The sequence below is a fragment of the Eutrigla gurnardus genome (assembly GCF_963514095.1).
Source record: "Eutrigla gurnardus genome assembly, chromosome: 13".
Taxonomy (NCBI): Eukaryota; Metazoa; Chordata; class Actinopteri; order Perciformes; family Triglidae; genus Eutrigla; species Eutrigla gurnardus.
Window position 1 is genome coordinate 267,501 of NC_139936.1, and position 10,649 is coordinate 278,149.

Genomic DNA, 10,649 nt, shown 5'->3' on the forward strand with positions numbered 1-10,649 from the left:
GGCCATATGGTCTCCTCGGGTCCATGTGGTGGAGGTTCATAAAGCTTCTCTAGATTTGGATTTGTCTTTGGGTCCGTTGGAGTATGACGGCTCATGTGAATGTTTGTTCAGGTGGAGGTGGAGGAGTCCAGGGGGGATGGGCAGATCCACAGTCTGGACCCTCAGCTGGAGCGACAGGTGGAGATCGTCAGGAACCTGGTGGACTCGTACCTGTCCATCATCCACCGCACCGTCAGAGACCTGATCCCCAAGACCATCATGCATCTGATGGTCAACAACGTAGGACACACACACAAACACACACAGGAAGTCATGTGACCTCCACGTAGCCTCCACGTGACCTCCTCTCTGCTCCTCAGACGAAGGAGTTCATCCACTCGGACTTGCTGGCTCAACTTTACTCCTGTGGAGACCAGAACACCCTGATGGAGGAGTCCCAGGAACAGGTGAGACAGACAGGTGGCTGGAGAGAGACAGACAGGTGGATGGATAGAGACAGGCAGGTGGATGGAGAGGGACAGACAGGTGGATGGAGAGGGACAGACAGGTGGATGGATAGAGACAGACGGGTGGATGGAGAGAGACAGACGGGTGGATGGAGAGAGACAGACGGGTGGATGGAGAGAGACCGACTGGTGAATGGAGAGAGACAGACGGGTGGATGGATAGAGACAGACGGGTGGATGGATAGAGACCGACAGGTGGATGGAGAGAGACAGACGGGTAGATGGAGAGAGACTGACAGGTGGATGGAGAGAGACAGACGGGTGGATGGATAGAGACCGACAGGTGGATGGAGAGAGACAGACGGGTGGATGGAGAGAGACAGATGGGTGGATGGAGAGAGACAGACGGGTGGATGGAGAGAGACAGATTGGTGGATGGAGAGAGACAGACGGGTGGATGGAGAGAGACAGATGGGTGGATGGAGAGAGACAGACGGGTGGATGGAGAGAGACAGATGGGTGGATGGAGAGAGACAGACGGGTGGATGGAGAGAGACAGATGGGTGGATGGAGAGAGACAGACGGGTGTACGTCTCAGGACATGTTATTCGCTAACCTAGCTAAACTAAGAGCTAATGCTAATTCAGTTAATTGTCTTAAATGAGGAGACGAAGTGACTCCTCCTTCTACGCGCTGATTCACCTCCTCTCCCTGTCTGTCTCCCTGTCTATCTCCCTGTCTGTCTCCCTCCCTCTCCCTGGCTGCCTCCCTGTCTGTCTCCCTGTCTGTCTCCCAGGCCCAGCACCGTGATGAGATGTTGAGGATGTACCACGCCCTGCGTGAGGGTCTCCACATCATCGGTGACATCAGCACCTCCACCATCACCACGGCGATGCCACCGCCTGTGGACGACTCCTGGCTGCAGGTGACAGGGATGCCGTCTGGACGCAGGTAACCTAGCAACGAGTCAGCCTGGCAACAATTCAGCTGTGACACAGACACAGTACATATGATCCACATTCCTGAGTCTCCCTGCTGGTCTCTGCTGGTCTCTGCAGGTCTCCCATGTCCAGTCCGACCCCCCAGCGTCGGGCCCCTCCTGGACCTCTTCGTCCAGGCGGTCGTGCAGCTCCCGGCCCTCCATCTCGTCCCGCCGTGTCACCTGATCCTGGACCCCCCTCCATCCCCTCCCGACCCAACAGAGCACCACCACCTGGAGTCCCCAGGTACCTGCGCGCACACGCACACACACACACACACACACACACACACACACACACACATACACACACACATACCGTCTCAGGTCAAAGGTCACACAGATAGGTGCTCTGTGATGTGTTCAAACACTGTCAGGAAAGAAGAGTTTAGGAGCAGATTGAACATCACTTGTTAATAAGCTTACAACAATTATAATAAAATAATCAGTTAATAATAAAGTTTAGATACATAGAGAAAAGTAAATAATACATTATTAACAAATGTATATATATATATACATATACATACAGAGATGATCAGTGTGTGTCCAGATCAAAGGAAGTCTAGTTTCTGGTGCTGGAGGAAAAACGCAGCGATCCACAAACATTCTTCCTCTCATTATTCATACATTAATTCACTCCTCTATCACTCCTTCATCACTCCTCCATCACTCTTCCATCACTCCTCTATCACTCCTCCATCACTCCTCTATCACTCCTCCATCACTCCTCCATCACTCCTCTATCACTCCTCTATCACTCCTCTATCACTCCTCCATCACTCCTCCATCACTCCTCTATCACTCCTCCATTACTCTATCACTCCTTCATCATTCCTCCATCACTCCTCCATCACTCTTCCATCACTCCTCCATCACTCCTCTATCACTCCTATATCACTCCTCCATCACTCCTCTATCACTGCTCTATCACTCCTCCATCACTCCTCCATCACTCTTCCATCACTCCTCTATCACTCCTCCATCACTCCTCCATCACTCCTCTATCACTCCTCCATCACTCCTCTATCACTCCTCCATCACTCTTCCATCACTCCTCTATCACTCCTCCATCACTCCTCCATCACTCCTCTATCACTCCTCCATCACTCTTCCATCACTCCTCTATCACTCCTCTATCACTCCTCCATTACTCTATCACTCCTCTATCACTCCTCTATCACTCCTCCATTACTCTATCACTCCTTCATCACTCCTCCATCACTCCTCCATCACTCTTCCATCACTCCTCCATCACTCCTCCATCACTCCTCTATCACTCCTCTATCACTTCTCCATTACTCTATCACTCCTTCATCACTCCTCCATCACTCCTCCATCACTCTTCCATCACTCCTCCATCACTCCTCTATCACTCCGCTATCACTCCTCCATTACTCTATCACCCCTTCATCACTCCTCCATCACTCCTCCATTACTCTATCACTCCTTCATCAGTCCTCCATCACTCCTCCATCACGTTTCCATCACTCCTCTATCACTCCTCCATCACTCCTCTATCACTCCTCTATCACTCCTCCATCACTCCTCCATCACTCCTCCATCACTCCTCTTATCACTCCTCTTATCACTCCTCCATCGCTCTTCCATCACTCTTCCATCACTCTTCCATCACTCTTCCATCACTCCTCTTATCACTCCTCCATCACTCTTCCATCACTCCTCTTTCACCTGGAGCCATGGCTGTCTACCTGCGTGTCTTTACATGTCTGTATCGTTGTCCACCTGTCTGTCTCTATTTGTGTGATCCTGTCCTAACAGTACCTTATAAGGCAACACAGGCAGCTCTCAGGTGTGTCACTGTCAGAGTGGATAGCCCCGCCCCTGGCCCCGCCCCCTTGCATTGACCATTTATGGTTATTTTTTCAGAATCTCTATCAGCGACCAGTGAGGAGTTCACCAATGGTACGTCAGATGTCTCTCACCAATGCTGTGTGTCTTATCATCCAATCAGATCATTGTCCTTGCCATGCGACTCCGCCCACTCCCCCAGCATCAAAAACCATAACTTGAAATAAATACAGACCATTACCTGTGTGACTGACAGCTCTGTTGACCGGGGCTGAATCCAGAAAGCAAACTCTGACTTTGTTAAACCTGAAGAGACTGAACTTAACTTTTAGCTCAGTTACCATGGTAACCAACACTGTGCACCTACCCTGCTCTCTCAGTCTGTCTGTCTGTCTGTCTCCTGTCTGTCTGTATGTCTCCGCCCTCTCTGTGTTCTCCCTGTCTGTCTGTCTCCTCCGGGTCTCTCTGTCTGTCTCCTCCCTGTCTGTCTGTCTCCACCCTGTCTGTCTGTCTGTCTGTCTATCTCCTCCCTGTCTGTCTGTCTCCTCCCTGTCTGTCTGATTTCATGACGTTTTTAAATGTTACCGTTTTTCCTCCCGATCACATCTGAACGATATTCTCTGATTTACATTTTCAACATTTCATATCGCGACATAATCTGCAACCAGAAAAGATTATTTGCAGAGAGATGTTTCTTTAATGTTTAAGGTCAGTGCTAAACATTACAGTGTTACACTGTATTATTATTATTATTATTATATTATTATATTAAAACTGTCATCAACTGGGGCGGTCGGTGGTGCAGTGGATAAGGCAGCCGCCCCATGTGCGGAGGCTCAGCCTCGGCGCGGAGATCAGTGGTTCGACTCCCGGCCCGGCAATCTCTTTCGCGCATGTCTTCCCCCTCTATCTCCCCTTTCCACACTGTCTTTCTCTGCATTAAAAAAGGCTTGCATGGCACTCCAGCCATAAAAAAAATTATCTTAAAAAAAAAAAAACTTTTATCAACTCTTAGATCAGCTGACTGGTTTCAGTCCTCATGGACTCAGCAGCAGTTGCCCCCCAGACCAACTGTCTCTCTGTTGCTGCAGCTGTGTTGCTCCACTTTCTAAGGATGAGTTCAGGGTTAGGTTCAGACTTCAGGGTTGGCTTCAGAGTTCAGGGTTAGGTTCAGACTTCAGGGTTAGGTTCAGACTTCAGGGTTAAGTTCAGAGTTCAGGGTTAGGTTCAGACTTCAGGGTTGGCTTCAGAGTTCAGGATTAGGTTCAGACTTCAGGGTTAGGTTCAGACTTCAGGGTTAGGTTCAGAGTTCAGGGTTAGGGTTAGACTCCAGGGTTGGCTTCAGAGTTCAGGGTTAGGTTCAGACTTCAGGGTTAGGTTCAGAGTTCAGGATTAGGTTCAGACTTCAGGGTTAGGTTCAGACTTCAGGGTTAGGTTCAGAGTTCAGGGTTAGGGTTAGACTCCAGGGTTGGCTTCAGAGTTCAGGGTTAGGTTCAGACTTCAGGGTTAGGTTCAGAGTTCCGGATTAGGTTCAGACTTCAGGGTTAAGTTCAGAGTTCAGGGTTAGGTTCAGACTTCAGGGTTGGCTTCAGAGTTCAGGATTAGGTTCAGACTTCAGGGTTAGGTTCAGACTTCAGGGTTAGGTTCAGAGTTCAGGGTTAGAGTTAGACTCCAGGGTTGGCTTCAGAGTTCAGGGTTAGGTTCAGACTTCAGGGTTAGGTTCAGACTTCAGGGTTAGGTTCAGAGTTCAGGGTTAGGGTTAGACTCCAGGGTTGGCTTCAGAGTTCAGGGTTAGGTTCAGACTTCAGGGTTAGGTTCAGAGTTCAGGATTAGGTTCAGACTTCAGGGTTGGCTTCAGAGTTCAGGATTAGGTTCAGACTTCAGGGTTGGCTTCAGAGTTCAGGGTTAGGTTCAGAGTTCAGGGTTAGGGTTAGACTCCAGGGTTGGCTTCAGAGTTCAGGGTTAGGTTCAGACTTCAGGGTTGGCTTCAGAGTTCAGGGTTAGGTTCAGACTTCAGGGTTAGGTTCAGACTTCAGGGTTATGCCGGGTTCACACTGGCCCCGGAAGCGCCACGATGCGGCGCGCCCATGAAAAACGCAGGCGTTCCGCTGCCCCCCTGTTCACACCAGACGCGTATTTCTCCGTGACGGTCGACAAGTTGTTTCTGTAACCAAGAAGTTTGTACACTTCTGTTATTTATCCCTTCTCTCTCTCTCTCTGAGAGAGAGAGCCTATGGTAGTAGACAGTAGTAGTGTAGATATACCGTTGAAATACACATATTTGATTATCTACTCTTCACATTTATTGTTTTCATCTCTCTACTCCGTTTAGATCCAGAAATATGATCGCATTTGTCAATCGCGGTATTTTATTTTGAAAATTGCTTTTATTTTAAAAATTGACCGGATTGTCTCGTGTTTCTTTGTGTGATTTCCTGCCAGAATTGACGCGACCACTAGCGGCACACGCAAAAAATAGAGCAGACGCCGAAACGATCGCTTCACAGTGCGCGCCTATTTGCGGCGCTTCGCGTCTGGTGAGAACTACACTATCGCTTAACAAGGGCGCCGAAAGGAAGCGGGCTCCGCGGCCAGTGTGAACCAGGCATTAGGTTCAGAGTTCAGGGTTAGGTTCAAAGTCCGGGGTTAGGTTCAGAGTTCAGGGTTAGGATCAAAGTCGGGAGTTAGGTTCAGAGCCTGCTTTCTGGACTACACCCCTGTTACTGTCTATTGTTGTGTTATTTGTTGTTGTTGTTATGTTAAGTTGTGTTTGGTTTCTCCAGTCTATCGCTGGTTTCATTGCTACTGAACAAAAGCTACGTCAACGTGTGGGTTAGCAACATTGTACCGGCAACGCTGGCTGGTTCTGTTGCTCTGTGGGAACCTGGTACTGGTCTTGGTTCACCGGCAAAGGACTCTTTAAGGAAATGGTTGGCCTTTGGTTGTCTTCATGGGTATAGAGAAGCCTGGTCCCTTCAGGCCCAGGCCTCTGGGGGTCCGACTGTGTCACCTTCAGGTCTGTGAGCCAATGAGAGGGGAGTACAGTCCCCAGATAGACGGACTGAAGTGCAGACCTTAACCCACAAACAGCATGTTCAGATCACAAACGGGCCTGGTTCCTTCTAGGACCTGGTTCCTTCTAGGACCTGGTTCCTTCTAGGATCTGCTGGTTCTGGGGCATGGGTAATGTACAGTTCAGTGTCATATGCACAAAGAGAATCTACTCTGTACTTCTACTCTAAAGTACTTCTACTGATTCAGTTCTCATATACTTCACTACTGACCAACTGTATATACTGGTTCCAGCTGGTTTCAACTGGTTTCAGCCTGAACTGGTTCATACTGACTTTGATTGGTTTGAAGGGTTCCAACCTTTTCTGACTGTTTGTAACAGAGAACTGGATCGATGTGAGCTTTAACCCTGAATTCTTTTTGGTCTTTGTGTTTGACTGGTTCCTGCGGTTACCAACAGATTCACCTTTGACCCCCAAACCTTCTTGCCTGATTATTTGTCTGTTCATTCACTTGGGCTTCTCTTCTTCTTCCTGTTTGTCTTTTCTCCCAGTCGTCCCAGTAAAGGTAGTCCCGCCCACGGAGAGAGCCCCCAGTCTTCTATTGAGGGTTAAGCTGAACCCGTGTGTGTTTGTGTCTCTACTGGGCTCTTCTACTGGTCTCTACTGATCCTGTGTAACTGTGAACTTTACTAGTAATAATAATGATATTGATTATCAGCACATATGACTATATAGCAAAAGATCAGCAATATTAAGTGTATCCAGCTCTCTGTCTGCTGACAAGAGAGAGAGACAAGTCATGTGGTTCAACTGTTCAGGTCTATAAAAGACTGTATAGGTGAAGAGGGGCCCGTTTCACAAAGCAGGTTCAACAAACTCTGAGTTTTCGGTTTCAGAACAGCGGTTTTGAATTAGTTCAGTCAACTCTGACTCTGTAAACTCTGAGTTACTGCCGACTCTACAAAGCCATCATCAATGGAGCTCCGATACTACGATTCACCATGGCAACGGGGAGAGCGTTATTAGATATTACTGAGTGTTTATGTAGAAAACGAGCTCATCCTGAGAAAGCGGAGCAACGTAACTGCATCAAAGTAGCGATAGTTGGCGTGGCAGACAATTACTGCCCGATCTAATGTGTATAACTGAATGAAACAGTCTATTGATCTAAAGGTGATAACTCTTTATTTTCGGCCTTGTACAGCGACACTGTGGTGTAATGGCTAGGAACGCCGCCCACGGTGCAGGCGACAGTGGTTCAACTCCTGTAGTTCACAAAGTAGTGCAATGAATAAATTATCATTTTCATATAGGTTTAATCCCCCCAGGCACAGAAAGTGGCTTCAGTTGAAAATTAAGCATAAGAATATTGCTATATTGAATATAGCAAACCTGCTAGCGAGCAGGTTAGTTTCACGGAGTATGTTACCCGGGTAACTGAATCAGATTTATGCTGAACTGGCTTTGTGAAACCGAAAAACCAGAGTTTCCCTCATCTCAGGGTTAACTAACTCAAGGTTTTCACTAAACCTGCTTTGTGAAACGGACCCCAGGTCTCAAGCAGATTCACACCAAACCTCCTGCACATCAACTCCTGGAGTCAAATCCTTTATTTATGTTTCTCTTGTATGAAGCCCAAGTTTACATCATATTATTATACATTAATATTATTTATTATAGTATTACTTTTTATGAATCTATTATTTATATTTATTGACCTTGTAAATATGTTGTTTTTATTGATGTTATTGCCATCGTGTTTAATGGGACTGACACCAGTCCTCCCAGTCTGGCAGCTACCACCTGGTTCTAACTGTTGATACAAACTGGTTCCAGCTAGTTCCAACTAGTCTGACTGGTTCCAGTCGGTTCTAACTAGTCGTTCCAACTGGTTCCAGCTAGTTCCATCTAGTCTGACTGGTTCCAGTCGGTTCTAACTAGTCGTTCCAACTGGTTCCAGCTAGTTCCATCTAGTCTGACTGGTTCCAGTCGGTTCTAACTAGTCGTTCCAACTGGTTCCAGCTAGTTCCATCTAGTCTGACTGGTTCCAGTCGGTTCTAACTAGTCGTTTCAACTGGTTCCAGTCCTTTCTAACTGGTCATTCCAACTGGTTCCAGCTAGTTCCAACTGGTTCCAGCTAGTTCCAACTAATCTGACTGGATCCAGTCAGTTCTAACTGGTGGTTCCAACTGGTTCCAGCTAGTTCCAACTAATCTGACTGGATCCAGTCAGTTCTAACTGGCAGTTCCAACAAGTTCCAGCTATTTCCAACTGGTTCCAGCTAGCTCCAACTAGTCTGGCTTGTTCCAGTTAGTTCTAACTAGTCGTTCCAACTGGTTCCAGTTAGTTCTAACTAGTCATCCCAACTGGTTCCAGCTAGTTCCAGCTAGTCCCAACTAGTCTGACTTGTTCCAGCCCGTTCTAAATGGCAGTTCCAACTGGTTCCAGATAGTTCCAACTGGTTCCAGCTAGTTCCAACTAGTCTGACTGGTTCCAGTCGGTTCTAACTAGTCGTTTCAACTGGTTCCAGTCGGTTATAACTAGTCGTTCCAACCGGTTCCAGCTAGTTCCATCTAGTCTGACTGGTTCCAGTCGGTTCTAACTAGTCGTTCCAACTGGTTCCAGCTAGTTCCATCTAGTCTGACTGGTTCCAGTCGGTTCTAACTAGTCGTTTCAACTGGTTCCAGTCCTTTCTAACTGGTCATTCCAACTGGTTCCAGCTAGTTCCAACTGGTTCCAGCTAGTTCCAACTAATCTGACTGGATCCAGTCAGTTCTAACTGGTGGTTCCAACTGGTTCCAGCTAGTTCCAACTAATCTGACTGGATCCAGTCAGTTCTAATTGGTGGTTCCAACTGGTTCCAGCTAGTTCCAACTAATCTGACTGGATCCAGTCAGTTCTAACTGGCAGTTCCAACAAGTTCCAGCTAGTTCCAACTGGTTCCAGCTATTTCCAACTGGTTCCAGCTAGCTCCAACTAGTCTGACTTGTTCCAGTTAGTTCTAACTAGTCGTTCCAACTGGTTCCAGTTAGTTCTAACTAGTCATCCCAACTGGTTCCAGCTAGTCCCAACTAGTCTGACTTGTTCCAGCCCGTTCTAAATGGCAGTTCCAACTGGTTCCAGATAGTTCCAACTGATTCCAGCTAGTTCCAACTAGTGTGACTGGTTCCAGTCCGTTCTAATTGGTCTTTCCAACTGGTTTAAGTGGATCCATTTGGCTCTGACTACTTGTTGGCACTGATTTCAACAATTTCAGATGGTTTGAACTGGTTTCATTTGGTTTTGAGTTTTCTGAATAGAACTACGATATGATTTTGACTAAATTAATTGGATGAAGTCATTTGGAACAAACTGAATCTTGGGTCTGTTTATTTATAATGAATCCCAAATCACAGGATTCTTTCCAGCAAATAATCAGGAAGTAAAGTGTTAGAAAGGTTCTATATTGTCATGTAAAAATTAATTCATATAAAACCACAATGTGTAGCAATATTAATGTTTTATTCCTCCGATGTTTTACTGTAGTTTATTTTATGAATGTGTTCCACATTTAATTTCTAAAAGGATTATTATTGGTTGCTGATAATTGAATGAATCCAGGAGGTGAAACGTTGTAACGCAACGTTGTAACGCAACGTAGTAACGCAACGTAGTAACGCAACGTAGTAACGCAACATTGTAACGCAACGTAATGTTGGAACGTTGTGATGTAACACTGTAACGTAACGCTGCAACATAAGGGTGCAACGTTGTGACATAACGTTGTAACGTAACATTGTAACATAACGTTGTAATGTAACATTTTAACGTAACGTTGTAACGTAACATTTTAATGTAACATTGTAACGTAGCATTGTAATGTAACGTAACATAACGCTGTATGATCAGTCTGACTGTTAACCATCTGATTGTTTCTGACTGAACGACAAACAGTAAGAATCTGATCGGTAACTGCTGATGTATTTATCCTGCTGTGTGTAGTTGTTGTTGGTGTGGTTGTGCGTCTGTTGTGTGCCTGTTGTGCATCTGTAACTGTGACTGTTGTCATCGGTGTCAGCATGGGATCTAACGTAGTGACATGGTGCTGAAGCAGCTGTGATATAGATGATAGTTCTTCATGTGTTTGGTGTCAATATAAATGTTTCACACAATATATCAACATGCCTGTAGTGTGTGTGCATAGTTGTGTATCTTGGTGTCATGTGATCGGGGCCAACAGAGACGTATTGACATGAATAAAATTTGTGTGAATGAAGATGACGAGTGAAAAGTCTCTCCTTTTGTTTTAAAACTGATAACTAAACCGAAACTAAATATTCAGACAAACTGACCTCATTAATATTCATATAAAAAACATCAAATAGAAGAATCTCAGTGACGTCAGTGAAAAAGGTGACA

The 10,649-nt window shown here is 46.3% G+C and overlaps 1 protein-coding gene across 4 annotated transcripts in view; it reads left to right on the forward strand.

The window, feature by feature from the left end:
• The window catches only part of LOC311023573 (dynamin-1-like), a 25,771-nt gene extending 16,469 nt beyond the window's left edge, over nt 1-9,302 (forward strand). For 2 of the 4 annotated variants that reach the window (XM_084025506.1, XM_084025508.1), the window contains 6 exons: nt 112-279; nt 360-446; nt 1,243-1,397; nt 1,505-1,672; nt 6,803-8,712; nt 8,972-9,015. In XM_084025506.1, coding sequence (XP_083881632.1) covers nt 112-279; nt 360-446; nt 1,243-1,397; nt 1,505-1,672; nt 6,803-6,863 — 639 coding nt within the window. In that variant the 3' untranslated portion in view covers nt 6,864-8,712; nt 8,972-9,015. Of the gene's footprint in view, nt 1-111; nt 280-359; nt 447-1,242; nt 1,398-1,504; nt 1,673-3,315; nt 3,352-6,802; nt 8,713-8,971; nt 9,016-9,177 lie in introns of those variants that run through there. The other 2 variants (XM_084025509.1, XM_084025507.1) reach the window with 2 other exon arrangements.
• Nucleotides 9,303-10,649: the final 1,347 nt, after the last annotated feature.